The sequence below is a fragment of the Pristiophorus japonicus genome, chromosome 4 (assembly GCF_044704955.1).
Source record: "Pristiophorus japonicus isolate sPriJap1 chromosome 4, sPriJap1.hap1, whole genome shotgun sequence".
NCBI classification, from domain to species: domain Eukaryota; kingdom Metazoa; phylum Chordata; class Chondrichthyes; family Pristiophoridae; genus Pristiophorus; species Pristiophorus japonicus.
Window position 1 is genome coordinate 296648255 of NC_091980.1, and position 16544 is coordinate 296664798.

General features: G+C 43.1%; 1 protein-coding gene across 1 annotated transcript in view; it reads right to left on the reverse strand.

The window, feature by feature from the left end:
• Positions 1 to 5221: 5221 nt before the first annotated feature.
• The window catches only part of LOC139262390 (basal body-orientation factor 1-like), an 85852-nt gene continuing 74529 nt past the window's right edge, over positions 5222 to 16544 (reverse strand). Inside the window, exons 9-11 of the mRNA XM_070877579.1 lie at positions 15863 to 15964; positions 6262 to 6333; positions 5222 to 5356 (exon numbers count right to left, since the gene is read on the reverse strand). Of these exons, the coding sequence (XP_070733680.1) occupies positions 5224 to 5356; positions 6262 to 6333; positions 15863 to 15964 (307 nt within the window). The 3' untranslated portion in view covers positions 5222 to 5223. The remainder of the gene's footprint in view (positions 5357 to 6261; positions 6334 to 15862; positions 15965 to 16544) is intronic.

Consider the following 16544-nt stretch of genomic DNA (forward strand, 5'->3'; position numbering starts at 1 on the left):
TAGGTTAGGACCTTTACCTATATCTCATCTTAAAGAACTGTTTTAACATTGAAAACTTTCCAATTTGCATTCATTTACTAGTTTAAAGTTACAGCTAGGCAGTCTGGCCGAAGATCTAAATGGAAGCAAGGACTCTCGGAAGGAAGCAACATTTCAAAACTCAGCTTGTGCGAAGGATAACGGTTTACGGACTTTTGGCTGTATTTTTGCCAATACTCTGGTTACCCACCTCCATTTAAACTTGAGAGTTGTCATTTACCTAACCATCTGTCCCTGGCACCAATCACTGTTTCCCCAGTGGTAGGAAGGATCAGTAACTAGTTCGACTTGCACCTACTGGTGTCTGGTTACAAATGAATAGTTGCAGAGAGTGAGTTGGGTTGCTTACTGGACTTGTAGGGAGCTGCTGCAGTCCTTGTGATGGTGCTCCCACAATGGTGTTAAGTAGGAAACTCCAGGATTTTGATCCAATGAGATGACGGAGGAACAACAGTGTATGTCCCAAGTCATGATGGCGTGTGACTGAGGTGTGATGGTGTTCCCATGATGTTGCTTTATCACGTCACAAAAAAGCGTAGTCTTAAATAAGGATCAATGGGCTGGACTTTCCCTAAAGCCCCCCACTGCCCAATTGCCACCCAAAAAGACCACGAAGATTTTTCAAATAACGCTGGTGAAAAATTCCATTTTTAAAAAAGGGGGAAAAATATCGCCCGGCGAGAAAATGGATCTTGCATGTAGATTCTCGGCGGTTAAACGTGAAACTTGGCAAAATGAGTGGTTCTTAACAGAATGGACGGTAAGTATTCAAAGTTTAGACCGAGGCTGCGGTTGGGCCTAGAGAGGGGGGAAAACTCAAAATACTTTTTCAATGAAACAAAAAATAAAAAGTTAGAAAACATTCTCAAGACCCCTTTTAACTTAATCGTCATGAAAGAATTTTAAAATAATAATTAAAAAGCCTTTAACTTACTTTTTTTGCAGGGTACTCGGCTACCACCCTGTTTCCAGCAGCATTTTGTGGACGTTTTTTTCGATCTTGCGTATGGGTCCCCCGTTGAGGCAAAGCTTGGATTGTGGCAGTTATCTCAGCGGTGCACGTGGGCGGTCTGCTCCCCAGCGGTATTTTGAAAATGTCGGCGGAACTCTTTTTTTAAAAAAAAAACTAAGAAACTTTCGCCGGGCTATTTTTCACTGAAAGTGTTGTACCGCCGAGAAAACCGCCGAAAATGAAGGGAAAAGTTAATCCAATATACATTATATTTAATCCCTGTACATTTTAATAAGTCGAGGTGTTTCTGTACTATTTACTACTTGGACTTTTAACGTGTTAATATATTTTGATTCTTTTAGGAAATTAAGTTGTGGAACTCCTTTTTAGTACAATCAAAATGGGTCATGTAACTTTTATCCTATCGAATATATTTAATAATTGTGTGTCTGGACACTTGCTGTCCACAAAACCTTTACTTCCCGTTATGTTTTGTTAAATTTTCTGTCTTTTTTTTAAGTTGTTGCATCCACAACTTATGTTGTAATGACACCCTCCTGCCAGTGGCAGTGCTACAGTTCAGTAGTTCCTCAGCCTGTACCACAGAGAAACTGCTCTCAAATTGGCCTGAGTTTTGATACTTTGATTTTATATTGTAGTTTAGTATTATGTAAAACTAATGTATGACTTGAAATTGGGGGCTGAATTATGCCTGCATGTCTTGGTCCAATTATCCCCCACCTTCTGACTCCATACACTGGAAATGCCACAAGCACCTAACTAGTCTACTCTATAAGTCTTACTTGGTGTCCATTGCAATTTGCACCATGAAAAATGTCACCTTTTCTGAGTAGCTCAGATAACCAGTGACTGTCAAGTTTACCAAGTTAATTAACTAATTTAAATATTGTATTGGTGAGGCCGCACCTGGAGTACTGCGTGCAGTTTTGGTCACCTTACTTAAGGAAGGATATACTAGCTTTGGAGGGGGTACAGAGACGATTCACTAGGCTGATTCCGGAGATGAGGGGTTACCTTATGATGATAGATTGAGTAGACTGGGTCTTTACTCGTTGGAGTTCAGAAGGATGAGGGGTGATCTTATAGAAACATTTAAAATAATGAAAGGGATAGACAGGATAGAGGCAGAGAGGTTGTTTCCACTTGTCAGGGAGACTAGAACTAGGGGCACAGCCTCAAAATACGGAGGAGCCAATTTAAAACCGAGTTGAGAAGGAATTTCTTCCCCCAGAGGGTTGTGAATCTGTGGAATTCTCTGCCCAAGGAAGCAGTTGAGGCTAGCTCATTGAATGTATTCAAATCACAGATAGATAGATTTTTAACCAATAAGGGAATTAAGGGTCATGGGGAGCGGGCGGGTAAGTGGAGCTGAGTCCACGGCCAGATCAGCCATGATTTTCTTGTTGAATGGCAGAGCAGGCTCGAGGGGCTAGATGACCTACTCCTGTTCTTAATTCTTATGTTCTTATAAATTCATTTTTGCCCCTCATTTCCTTCAGAAGCCATGTTCATTCCTTGGCTAGTCAACTATTTCCAGGTTTTAAAAAAAACTATAACTTAAAACTCTCTGAATTGTAGCTAATTGTTAAAACCCCATACCTCTGCTTCAGTTCCTATCCTGACATTCCTTAGTAGGGAGCAGGAGCAGAGAACAAGATAGCCAGATCATCAATAGCACCCACTCCAAGTAGCATCCGTCCTCCCATCCACACCCTAGTTAGTGCTGCCTCTTGTCAGGGAATGTCACGAGAAATGCACTAATACTCATCCAAAATTCTACAATATTGCTGGCTGTTTATTAAAAAAATGTATTAACTAGATCATTAAAATTTCCAATTGTGAGCAGCCAAGCCTTCTGTTCCCTCGCTTACATAATCTGGGATTGTCTTCAAAGATTTCCATAGTGCCCCAAGGAACAACTTGTAAGCTTTAATACCCTCCCTTTCTCCCTCAGTGTATTCTGCCTCTATCTAGTATTGAATTAACATGGGTTTTGAGTTATAGACTATAATTTAATCTCTGAGATCTGCTGATTACATGAACTGTTTAAGGAGTTTAAGGCACGTGACCACATTAGAACACAAGCAATAGGAACAGTAGTAGGCCATGTGGTCCCTCGAGCCTGCTCCCCATTCAGTATCCTGGCTGATCTGATCATGGACTCGGCTCCACTTCCCTGCCCGCTCCCCATAATCCCTTATCCCCTTATCGTTTAAGAAACTGTCTATCTCTGTCTTAAATTTATTCAATGTCCCAGCTTCCACAGCTCTCTGAGGCAGCGAATTCCATAGATTTACAACCCTCCGAAGAAATTTCTCCTCATTTCTGTTTTAAATGGGAGGCCCCTTATTCTAAGATCGTGCCCTCTAGTTCTAGTCTCCCCCACCAGTGGAAAGATCCTCTCTGCATCCACCTTGTTAAGCCCCTTCATAATCTTATATGTTTCAATAAGATCACCTCTCATTCTTCTGAACTCCACTGAGTAGAGGCCCAACCTACTCAACCTTTCCTCATAAGTCATCCCCGGAATTAACTTAGTGAACCTTCTCTGAACTGTCTCCAAAGCAAGCATATCCTTTCGTAACTATGGAAACCAAAACTGCATGCAGTATTCCAGATGTGGCCTTACCAATACCTTATATAGCTGTAGTAAGACTTCCCTGCTTTTATACTCCATCCCTTTTGCAAAAAAGGCCAAGATACCATTGGCCTTCCTGATCACTTGCTGTACCTGCATACTATCCTTTTGTATTTCATGCACCAGTACCGCCAGGTCCCGCTGTACTGCAGCACTTTGCAATCTTTCTCTATTTAAATAATAACTTGCTCTTTGATTTTTTTTCTGCAAAAGTGCATGACCTCACACTTTGACATTATGCTCCATCTGCCAAATTTTTGCCCACTCTCTTAGCCTGTCTATGTCCTTTTGCAGATTGTTTGTGTACTCCTCACGCATTGCTTTTCCTCCCATCTTTGTATCGTCAGCAAACTTGGCTACATTACATTCAGTCCCTTCTTCCAAGTCATTAATAAAGATTGTAAATAGTTGGGGTCCCAGCACTGATCCCTGCGGCACCCCACTAGTTGCTGGTTGCCAACCAGAGAATGAACTATTTATCCAGACTCTCTGTTAGTTAACCAATCCTCTATCCATGCTAATATACATTCTTCCTATCAGGCACAGCCTGTTTGCCATTCAATAGCAGGGATAAAAAATTGTTTAAATGTATTTTTCATCTAATCACAGTAGTGTTAAAGTGGAACCGGCAGATGAGTCTACCTTTGTCAGTTGTTCGAAGCGTAAATGAAAATAATTTAAGGATATGTAGTGCTGAGACACACAAGCCCCCTTTTGCTGACATGACTTGCAGACATAGTAGGTGCGGGACTCAATGGAAAAGACCTTCAAGAGCTGGTTTCTACAAAACTGCATCTAATAGACATGAAGAAATGAATCCATTGCATTGTAGCTGTTTTAGGTTTGTCCTCCTTTCTCCCCAGCCCACCACCCCCTCACCAAGTTTCCTTCCCTTGCTGCTTGCTCCACTACCGTTCATATCCTGTGCCTGAAGGTAAACAACCTGCTCGCAGTCTTAATTGGTTGTTTAAAAACCTAGTGGGAACCATCCCATTTACTCCTCTTCCACCCTACTTCCCCCATCCTCCTCTCCTTCCCCATCCCCCATCTTCTTTCCCCTCCTTCCCTACATCCCCCATGCTCCTCTTCCCCCATCCCCTACTCCTCCCCTCCATCCCCCATGCTCCTCTTTCCCCCCACCCCACTTTCCCCATCCCCTACTCCTCTTCCCCCACCCTCCCCACCCCACATCCTCCTCATCTTTCCCCCCCACCATTCCCATGCTCCTCTTTCCCCCTCCCCCCTGCCACTTCCCCCATCTCCTACTTCTCTTCCCTCCTCCCCTCCCAACCCTATGTTTTTTTCACAACTGGAGCAGTGCAGCTGAGATCACAGCTCAGTGGAATGATAAAATGAACATGCGCTTCCCCTCCCCAGTGCTCCAACATAATATGCTGCCCAGTTTTAGAAAGAACTGCCTTATTTAAATTACATGCTGTGAGGCATAACAATCAAAAACAGGAAAGATAATATATTTTCTCCAAAAATGTTATGCAATTTTAAATTGTATTTCTAATTTCATGATTCTAATACACATTTGCAAAATAAAGCTGCTGCTTAGTTCTTGTGTAATTTATTTTGACAGAATATCTGGTAATACAATTTCTTTTGCCTGTTGAAGATGTGGATCGATGATGACCTGGCTTGATTCAGGCTCGACAAGAGGCTGGGTGATAAAGGTGGGATTGTGGTTCCAATCTTGAGTGCTGCGAAGGGAATAATGTGATCTTTGAGTCAGACTTTTGAAATGCGAGAGACAAAAACACAAAATCACATCGGAACAAGACTAAGCCATTTGAATTGTGCAGAGCCCCTGAACAGAATCAGTTCTCATCTTTCTGAACTGCCAAGTTCATTAGTTTCTTGAGATTAGTATGATTATTATCTGTTGATGTATTACGTGTTTGCTATGCAAATGCAATTTTCTTTGTACGCTGAGTGTGTCCTCAATGGTGGCACTGAGCAGCGGTCCAGTGCTATCTCACGAAAGACTTGACCCTCGTGTACCACCCAACGACTGGTTTCAGAGTAGCTTTGGTTGAGGTGTTGCAGGGAGAGTTTAAAAAATGGGAGGAAAATGCCTTAGTTTTAGGAAGGTACTATGCTGGCCATGAAGGATATTGCACTTCGAGTGGTTGGTGACGTTTTTCACCTGCGATGTTTCTGCCACAGTAGGGATTGTTGGTTCACCTTCCACATACTGTGATTCATTCCCACCTTGAAGCTCATTCCCCAGTGTTAAATAATGCACATCAAAAAATAAAAATGGGCTGCTCAACAGGAATGTCAAACATTAAATGGCCTGCTGCTTGGGGAAACCAAAAACTTAAAAGGAACTGCAACTTTGGGAGTTTCTCTGGCCCCTTCACCCAATAATGCACCTGCCATGTCTTTAGTGCCAGTGTAGTGAGGCGCAGGAAAATCACCACCTGCACGTTACCACCATCTCCTACATGTGGGTATCCTCAATTATTTGTGATCCTGCATCTCCCATAATGTGGCAACTCTTAATTACTGTGCTCATGAAAATATAGAACTAAATTACATTTTCCACACAGCTATTGGAGAATAACATTTGCAAGGCACTAATGTTTTACAGTCTGTTCCTTACCTAGCTTCTGGCTCCTTTGTGGGCACCATCTCAGGAGGAGCTGAGGAGACCAGACTTTTAATGGATTGTTTTCTATTCGGAATACAAGTAAATGAGATTTTCAAAGTATGCACGTGTAGAACATTAGATGGTATCCTACTGAATAAGCAAGAACTCCACAGAGGCAACAAAACAAATGTACCAATTTATGCAATCGGATCATTTTTTTAAATATGTATATTTTTAGTAACCCAAGGGTGAGAAAATTAACTTGTTACAATGTCAGTCATGGTCCAGTTAGTAGCACCCTCGCCTCCGAGTCAGAATTTGATTAGTTCTGCGTTCCAGTCCCACTCCAGGAACTAAAGCACAAACATCTAGGCTGACACTTCAGTTCAGTACTGAGGGAGTGCTGCACTGTCGAAGGTGCAGTCTTTCGGATAGAAACATAGAAAATAGGTGCAGAAGCAGGCCATTCAGCCCTTCTAGCCTGCACCACCATTCAATGAGTTCATGGCTGAACATGAAACTTCAGTACCCCCTTCCTGCTTTCACGCCATACCCCTTGATCCCCCGAGTAGTAAGGACTTCATCTAACTCCCTTTTGAATATATTTAGTGAATTGGCCTCAACTACTATCTGTGGTAGAGAATTCCACAGGTTCACCACTCTCTGGGTGAAGAAGTTTCTCCTTATCTCGGTCCTAAATGGCTTACCCCTTATCCTTAGACTGTGACCCCTGGTTCTGGACTTCCCCAACATTGGGAACATTCTTCCTGCATCCAACCTGTCCAAACCCGTCAGAATTTTAAACGTTTCTATGAGGTCCCCTCTCACTCTTCTGAACTCCAGGGAATACAAGCCCAGTTGATCCAGTCTTTCTTGATAGGTCAGCCCCACCATCCCGGGAATCAGTCTGGTGAATCTTCGCTGCACTCCCTCAATAGCAAGAATGTCCTTCCTCAAGTTAGGAGACCAAAACTGTACACAATACTCCAGGTGTGGCCTCACCAAGGCCCTGTACAACTGTAGCAACACCTCCCTGCCCCTGTACTCAAATCCCCTCGCTATGAAGGCCAACATGCCATTTGCTTTCTTAACCGCCTGCTGTACCTGCATGCCAACCTTCAATGACTGATGTACCATGACACCCAGGTCTCGTTGCACCTTCCCTTTTCCTAATCTGTCACCATTCAGATAATAGTCTGTCTCTCTGTTTTTACCACCAAAGTGGATAACCTCACATTTATCCACATTATACTTCATCTGCCACGCATTTGCCCACTCACCTAACTTATCCAAGTCACTCTGCAGCCTCATAGCATCCTCCTCGCAGCTCACACTGCCACCCAACTTAGTGTCATCCGCAAATTTGGAGATACTACATTTAATCCCCTCGTCTAAATCATTAATGTACAATGTAAACAGCTGGGGCCCCAGCACAGAACCTTGCGGTACCCCACTAGTCACTGCCTGCCATTCTGAAAAGTACCCATTTACTCCTACTCTTTGCTTCCTGTCTGACAACCAGTTCTCAATCCACGTCAGCACACTACCCCCAATCCCATGTGCTTTAACTTTGCACATTAATCTCTTGTGTGGGACCTTGTCGAAAGCCTTCTGAAAGTCCAAATATACCACATCAACTGGTTCTCCTTTGTCCACTTTACTGGAAACATCCTCAAAAAATTCCAGAAGATTTGTCAAGCATGATCTCCCTTTCACAAATCCATGCTGACTTGGACCTATCATGTCACCATTTTCCAAATGCGCTGCTATGACATCCTTAATAATTGATTCCATCATTTTACCCACTACTGAGGTCAGGCTGACCAGTCTATAATTCCCTGCTTTCTCTCTCCCTCCTTTTTTAAAAAGTGGGGTTACATTGGCTACCCTCCACTCGATAGGAATTGATCCAGAGTCAATTGAATGTTGGAAAATGACTGTCAATGCATCCGCTATTTCCAAGGCCACCTCCTTAAGTACTCTGGGATGCAGTCCATCAGGCCCTGGGGATTTATCGGCCTTCAATCCCAACAATTTCCCCACTAATAAAGATTTCCCTCAGTTCCTCCTCCTTACTAGACCCTCTGACCCCTTTTATATCTGGAAGGTTGTTTGTGTCCTCCTTAGTGAATACTGAACCAAAGTACTTGTTCAATTGGTCTGCCATTTCTTTGTTCCCCATTATGACATCCCCTGATTCTGACTGCAGGGGACCTACGTTTGTCTTTACTAACCTTTTTCTCTTTACATACCTATAGAAACTTTTGCAATCAGCCTTAATGTTCCCTGCAAGCTTCTTCTCGTACTCCATTTTCCCTGCCCTAATCAAACCCTTTGTCCTCCTCTGCTGAGTTCTAAATTTTTCCCAGTCCCCAGGTTCGCTGCTATTTCTGGCCAATTTGTATGCCACTTCCTTGGCTTTAATACTATCCCTGATTTCCCTTGATAGCCACGGTTGAGCCACCTTCCCTTTTTTATTTTTACGCCAGACAGGAATGTACAATTGTTGTAATTCATCCATGCGGTCTCTAAATGTCTGCCATTGCCCATCCACAGTCAACCCCTTAAGTATCATTCGCCAATCTATCTTAGCCAATTCACGCCTCATACCTTCAAAGTTACCCTTCTTTAAGTTCTGGACCATGGTCTCTGAATTAACTGTTTCATTTTCCATCCTAATGTAGAATTCCACCATATTATGGTCACTCTTCCCCAAGGGGCCTCGCACAATGAGATTGTTAATTAATCCTCTCTCATTACACAACACCCAGTCTAAGATGGCCTCCCCCCTCGTTGGTTCCTCGACATATTGGTCTAGAAAACCATCCCTTATGCACTCCAGGAAATCCTCCTCCACCGTATTGCTTCCAGTTTGGCTAGCCCAATCTATGTGCATATTAAAGTCACCCATTATAACTGCTGCACCTTTATTGCATGCACTCCTAATTTTCTGTTTGATGCCCTCCCCAACATCACTACTACTGCTTGGAGGTCTGTACACAACTCCCACTAACGTTTTTGCCCTTTAGTGTTCTGCAGCTCTACCCATATAGATTCCACATCATCCAAGCTAATGTCTTTCCTAACTATTGCATTAATCTCCTCTTTAATCAGCAATGCTACCCCACCTCCTTTTCCTTTTATTCTATCCTTGATGAGACAAACTAAGGCTCTGTCTGTTCTCAGGTGGATGTAAAAGATCCCATGGCCAATATTCATCCCTCAATCAACATCACTAAAACAGATCTGGTCGTCATCATATTGCTGTTTGCAGGAGTTTGCTGTATGTAAATTGGCTGCCATGTTTCCTACATTGCAACAGTGACTACAGCCAATGAAGTACTTTGAAGTGTGAAGTGATTTGGGAAGTCCAGTGATCGTAAAAGGCGCTGTATAAATGCAAGTCTTTTTAAAATTAGTTATTTCATGCAGGATGCAGAGCAAATGTCCTGTCATTCTACCTAACCTCACAAGACATTTTTCTAATTCCCACTCCCCCTTTGCTCTTTACTTCGCCTCACTTGCTAAACTGGTGGAGTGGATGCAGAGACAGTGCTGGAGCATTGATGGGGTGTCAAAAGGTAAGTAAGTAACCATACACTTTTATACAGCACACATGTACACACAGTATGGAGCACACTGAAGTGGAGTCTATTTTGTGCATACATTGACTACTTAACAGAAATCGAATAATGCTGATCGATTGCTGTGGCACAGTTTCAACCCTCAGCTGCCATTCACAGTGAACTGGATGACAACAGTGTATGCACTTCTCTTTCACCATCAGCTAATAGAATCATAGAAGTTTACAGAACGGAAAGAGGTCATTTTGGCCCATTGTGTCCACGCCGGCCAACGAGGCTATCCAACCTAATCCCATTTTCCATCTCTAGGTCAGTAACCCTGCAGGTCACTGCACTTCAGGTGCACATCCAAGTACTTTTTTAATTTGGAGAGGGTTTCTGCCTCTACCACCCTTTCAGGCAGTGAGTTCCAGACCCCCGCAGCCCTCTGCATGAAGAAATTTCCCCTCAAATCCCCTCTAAACCTTCTACCAGTTACTTTAAATTTATGCCTTCTGGTTGTTGACCCCTCTGCTAAGTGAAATATAGTGACTTTCTATCCACTATATCTAGGCCCCTTATAATTTTATACACCTCAATGAGGTCTCCCCTCAGCCTCCTCTGTTCCAAGGAAAACAAACCCAGCCTATTCAATCTGTCCTCATAGCTAATATTCTTCACTCCCGGCAACATCCTCGTAAATCTCTTCTGTACGCTCTCCAGTGCAATCATGTCCTTCCTGTAATGCGGTGACCAGAACTGTAGCTGTGGCCTAACCAGTGTTTTATACAGTTCAAGCATAACCCACCTGCTCTTATATTCTATGCCTCAGCTAATAAAGGCAAGCATTCCTTATCCACCTGGCCTGCTACCTTCAGAGATCTGTGGACATGCACTGCCAGGTCTCTTTGTTCCTCTATACTTATCAATGTGTATTCCCTTTCCTTGTTAGCCCTCCAAAAATGCATTACCTCACATTTTTCTGGATTACATTCCATTTGCCACTGTTCTGCCCACCTGACCAGTTGATTGATATCTTCCTGCAGTCCGCAGCATTCTTCTTCATTATCAACCACACAGCCTATTTTTGTATAGCCTGCAAACTTCTTAATCATACCCCCTATATTCAAGTCTGGATCATTGATGTATACCGCAAAAAGCAAGGGACCTACTACTGAGCCCTACAGAACCCCACTGGAAACGTCTTTCCAGTCACAAAAACACCCATCAATCATTACAATCACTAAGGAGGTGGCACTCCGTAAGATAATGGGACTAAAGGCAGATAAATCCCCTGGACTTGATGGCTTGCATCCTAGGATCTTAAGAGAAGTAGCGGCAGGGATTGTGGGTGCATTGGTTATAATTCACCAAAATTCCCTGGATTCTGGAAAAGTCCCAGCAGATTGGAAAACTACAACTGTAACGATCCTATTTTAAAAAAGGAGGCAGACAAAAAGCAGGAAACTATAGACCAGTTAGCCTAACATCTGTGGTTGGGAAAATGTTGGAGTCCATTATTAAAGTAGTAGAAGCAGGACATTTCGAAAAACATAATTGGGTCAGGCAGAGTCAGCATGGATTTATGAAGGGGAAGTCATGTTTGCCAAATTTGCTGGAATTCTGTAAGGATGTAACGAACAGGGTGAATAAAGGGGAACCAGTGGATGTGGTGTATTTGGACTCCCAGAAGGCATTTGACAAGATGCCACATAAAAGGTTACTGCACAAGATAAAAGTTCACGGGATTGGGGGTAATATAAAGTAATATATTAGCATGGATTGAGGATTGGCTAATCAACAGAAAACAGAGTCGGGATAAATGGTTCATTCTCGGGTTGGCAACCAATAACTAGTGGGGTGCCGCAGGGATCAGTGCTGGGACCCCAACTATTTACAATCTATATTAACGACTAGGAAGAAGAGACCAAGTGTAACATAGCCAAGTTTGTTTTTCCTCCCATCTTTGTATTGTCAGCAATGTGTGAGGAGGACACAAAAAATCAGCAAAAGAACATAGACAGGCTAAGTGAGTGGGCAAAAATTTGGCAGATGGAGTATAATGTTGGAAAGTGTGAGGTCATGCACTTTGGCAGAAAAAAATCAAAGAGCAAGTTATTATTTAAATGGAGAAAGATTGCAAAGTGCTGCAGTACAGCGGGACCTGGGGGTACTCGTGCATGAAACACAAAAGGTTAGTATGCAGGTACAGCAAGTGATCATGAAGGCCTAATGGAATCTTGGCCTTGATTGCAAAGGGGATGGAGTATAAAATCAGGGAAGTCTTGCTACAGTTATACAGGGTATTGGTGAGGCCACACCTGGAATACTGCGTGCAGTTTTGGTTTCCATATTTACAAAAGGATATACTTGCTTTGGAGACAGTCCACAGAAGGTTCACTAGGTTGATTCCAGAGATGAGGGGGTTGCCTTATGAGGAAAGGTTGAGTAGGTTGGGCCTCTACTCATTGGAATTCAGAAGAATGAGAGGTGATCTTATCGAAATGTATAAGATTATGAGGGGGCTTGACAAGGTGGATGCAGAGAGGATATTTCCACTGATGGGGGAGAATAGAACTAGGGGGCATAATCTTAGAATAAGGGGCCGCCTATTTAAAACAGAGATGAGGAATTTCTTCTCTGAGGGTTGTAAATCTCTGGAATTCACTGCCTCAGAGAGCTGTGGAAGCTGGGACATCGAATAAATTTAAGACAGATAGACAGTTTCTTAAACGATAAGGGGTTATGGGAAGTGGAGCTGAGTCCATGATCGGATCAGCCATGATCGTATTGAATGGCGGAGCAGGCTCGAAGGGTCGTTTGGCCTACTTCTGCTCCCATTTCTTGTGTTCTTCCTGCCTCTGAGCTAATTTTGCATCCAACTTGCCACTTTGCCCTGGATCCCATGAGCTTTTACTTTCGTGACCATTTTCCATGTGGGACCTTATTGAAAGCTTTGCTAAAATCCATATACACTACATCATACGCACTGCCCTCATCGACCCTCCTGGTTACCTCCTCGAAAAATTTTATCAAGTTAGTCAGACACGACCTTCCCTTAACAAGTCTGTGCTGACTGTCCCCAATTAATCCATGTCTTTTAAAATATAGATTTATGCTCTCTTTCAGGATTTTTTCCAATAATTTTCCCACAACTGAGGTTAGGCTGATTGGCCTGTAATTACTCGATCTATCCCTTTCTCCCTTCTTAAACAAAGGTACCACATTAGCACTTCTCCAGTTGTTTGGCACCACACCTGAAGCCAGAAAGGATTGGAAAATGATGGTCAAAGCCTCTGCTGTTTCCTCTTTTGCTTCGCTTAACAGCCTGAATAAATTTCATCCGGGCCTGGGGACTTAGCCACTTTCAAAGCTGCTAAACCCCAACTACCTCCTCTCTTACTATTGCACCCAATGCTGACCTGATCTTTACAACAATGTCTGACTTGTTGGTGAAAAGGGGAGAGAGAAGCAATACAATCTTACTTTCTGAACAATAAAAGATTTAACCTCATTAGAGCAGCATTTAGGGAGATTATTTTTCAGTTTTCATTTTCTACCTTTTCCACTCGAAATGATGGTTGGGTGACCAGCTCCATATAAAGGTGTTAGCTCCCTATCTCTGGCTCTTTTCAAAGTAATGGCCACCTGTCATAGAAACATAGAAAATAGGTGCAGGAGTAGGCCATTCGGCCCTTCGAGCCTGCACTATCATTCAATAAGATCATGGCTGATCATTCACCTCAATACCCTTTTCCTGCCTTCTCTCCATACCCCTTGATCCCTTTAGCCATAAGGGCCATATCTAACTCCCTCTTAAATATATCTAACGAACTGGCATCAACAACTCTCTGCCGAAGAGAATTCCACAGGTTAACAACTCTGAGTGAAGAAGTTTCTCCTCATCTCGGTCCAAAATGGCTTACCCCTTATCCTTAGACTGTGACTCCTGATTCTGGACTCCCTCAACATCTGGAACATTCTTCCTGCATCTAACCTGTTTTATATGTTTCTATGAGATCCACTCTCATTCTTCTAAACTCCAGTGAATACAGGCCCAGTCTATCCAGTCTCTCCTCATATGTCAGTCCTGCCATCCCAGGAATCAGTCTGGTGAACCTTCGCTGCACTCCCTCAATAGCAAGAACGTCCCTCCTCAGATTAGGAGACCAAAACTGAACACAATATTCCAGGTGAGGCCTCAACAAGGCCCTGTACAACTGCAGTAAGACCTCCCTGCTCCTATACTCAAATCCTCTAGCTATAAAGGCCAACATGCCATTTGCCTTCTTCACTGCCTGCTGCACCTGCATGCCAACCTTCAATGAATGACGGATGTACCATGACACCAAGGTTTTGTTGCACCTCCCCGTTTCCTAATCTGCCGCCATTCAGATAATATTCTGCCTTAATGTTTTTGCCCCCAAAGTGGATAACCTCACATTTATCCACATTATATTGCATCTGCCATACATTTGCCCATTCACCTCACCTGTCCAAGTCACCCTGCAGCCTCTTAGCATCCTCCTCACAGCTCACACCGCCACCTAGTTTAGTGTCATTTGCAAACTTGGAGATATTACTCTCAATTCCTTCATCTAAATCATTGATGTATATTGTAAATAGCTGGGGTCCCAGCACTGAGCCCTGCGGCACCCCACTAGTTACTGCTTGCTATTCTGAAAAGGACCATTTTATCCCAACTCTCTGCTTCCTGTATGCCAACCAGTTCTCTATCCATGTCAATACATAACCCCCAATACCATGTGCTTTAATTTTGCACACTAATCTCTTGTGTGGAATCTTGTCAAAAGCCTTTTGAAAGTCCAAATACATCACATCCACTGGTTCTCCCTTGTCCACTCTACTAGTTACACCCTCAAAAAATTCTAGATTTGTCAAGCATGATTTCCCTTTCATAAATCCATGCTGACTTGGACTGATCCTGTCACTGCTTTCCAAATGCGCTGCTATTTCATCTTTAATAATTGATTCCAACATTTTCCCCACTACTGATGTCAGGCTAACCAGTCTATAATTCCCCGTTTTCTCTCTCCCTCCTTTTTTAAAAAGTGGTGTTACATTAGCTACCCTCCAGTCCATAGGAACTGATCCAGAGTTGATAGACTGTTGGAAAATGATCACCAATGCATCCACTATTTCTAGGGCCACTTCTTTAAGTACTCTGGGATGCAGACTATCAGGCCCTGGGGATTTATCGGCCTTCAATCCCATCAATTTCCCCAACACAATTTCCTGACTAATAAGGATTTCCTTCAGTTCCTCCTTCTCGTTAGACCCTCGGTCCCCTACAGGAGGACATAGGGACATTATGTACATTATTACAACTTCCTTTAAATATTGCAATGAAGCTCCTGTCTCGGATCAATAACTTTCCTCTTGACCCACCAACTGAACGTTACCTGTCAGAAAATATACCCAATTTTCACAATTCAATAAGCAGTGCATTTGTATTTTTATTCGCTTGCCCAAGGTGTGGGCAAGGCCAGCATTTATTACCCATCCCTAGTTGCCCTTCAGAAGATGGTGGTGAGCTACCAATTCAGAAGGCAGTTAAGAGTCACATTGCTGTGGGTCTGGAGTCACATATTGACCAGACCAGGTAACGAGAACAGATTTCCTACTCTAAAAGGACATTAGTGAACTAGGTGGGTTTTTACGACAATCATGGTCACCATTACTGATACTAGTTTTTTATTCCAGATTCACTTCATTAACTGAATTTAAATTCCACAGCTGCCGTGGTGGGATTTGAACTCTCGTATCCAGATGGTTAGTCCAGACTTCTGGATTACTAGTCCAGCAATATAACCATTATGCTACCGTACCCTGCAATATATGAACTTTTATTTTTATAAATTTTAATTGCTGGATTGGTTCAAAATTATCTACTTTACCATCACAATAAAATTTCTGGCTCTCTGCTGGAGGTTTAAGAAAGTATGATCAGCTCTTTAAAACTGTCAACATAGAAACTCAACATGATGTTCTGGCAGTCGGTCAGGGTGACCCCTTTCAGCTCAACATACCTATTTGTTTTCAATCCATTCATCTTTGCAAATAATAGGCGTAGGACTCTCTCTTTCTGCTCCCAAGTTAAATCAGAGATATTCACTTTTCCAACCTGAAAGCTTAAAAAAAAACGTATAGTTTTATTTATGACAGTCGCTATCAATGTTATTTTGCATTTTTCTCTATCCTCCTCTCCAGGCAGGAAATCAAGCAGGTGACCTTATAACACACTTCAGTTTGGAAAGGCTGAGCTGCTGATGTTTGAATCTAGACCAGCATTCAAACAACTGTGCTACCTGGTCCTCTACTCGTGCTGCCCTGTACCCAATTGAGAGTGGCGTGGAGCATCACACACTGACATTTTTCCTTCTCCATCTGAGAAAACACACAAGTGCTGAAATTCCGCGGGGATTCTGCTGGTCTCGTGCTGTAACTCTGGTGGAAGACTGGCAGAACTCCCTGGAAAATGGCACCAACCTGTTTGCGACAGGTCTCAGCCATTTATGGAGTTCCCACACGGCCTAATAAGGAGCGGAACATCCATCTGCCCCTTACAGACACTCGTGTCAGAAGGGGTGTGATGGTGGGACTCACAATCCTGAGAGTTCACATGCCCTCAGCCTACAGGGCACCTAGCATAATACTGGGGGCCAGTATGCAGAGGGAGACGAGGCATACTGACCTCCAATCTTGGGCCCT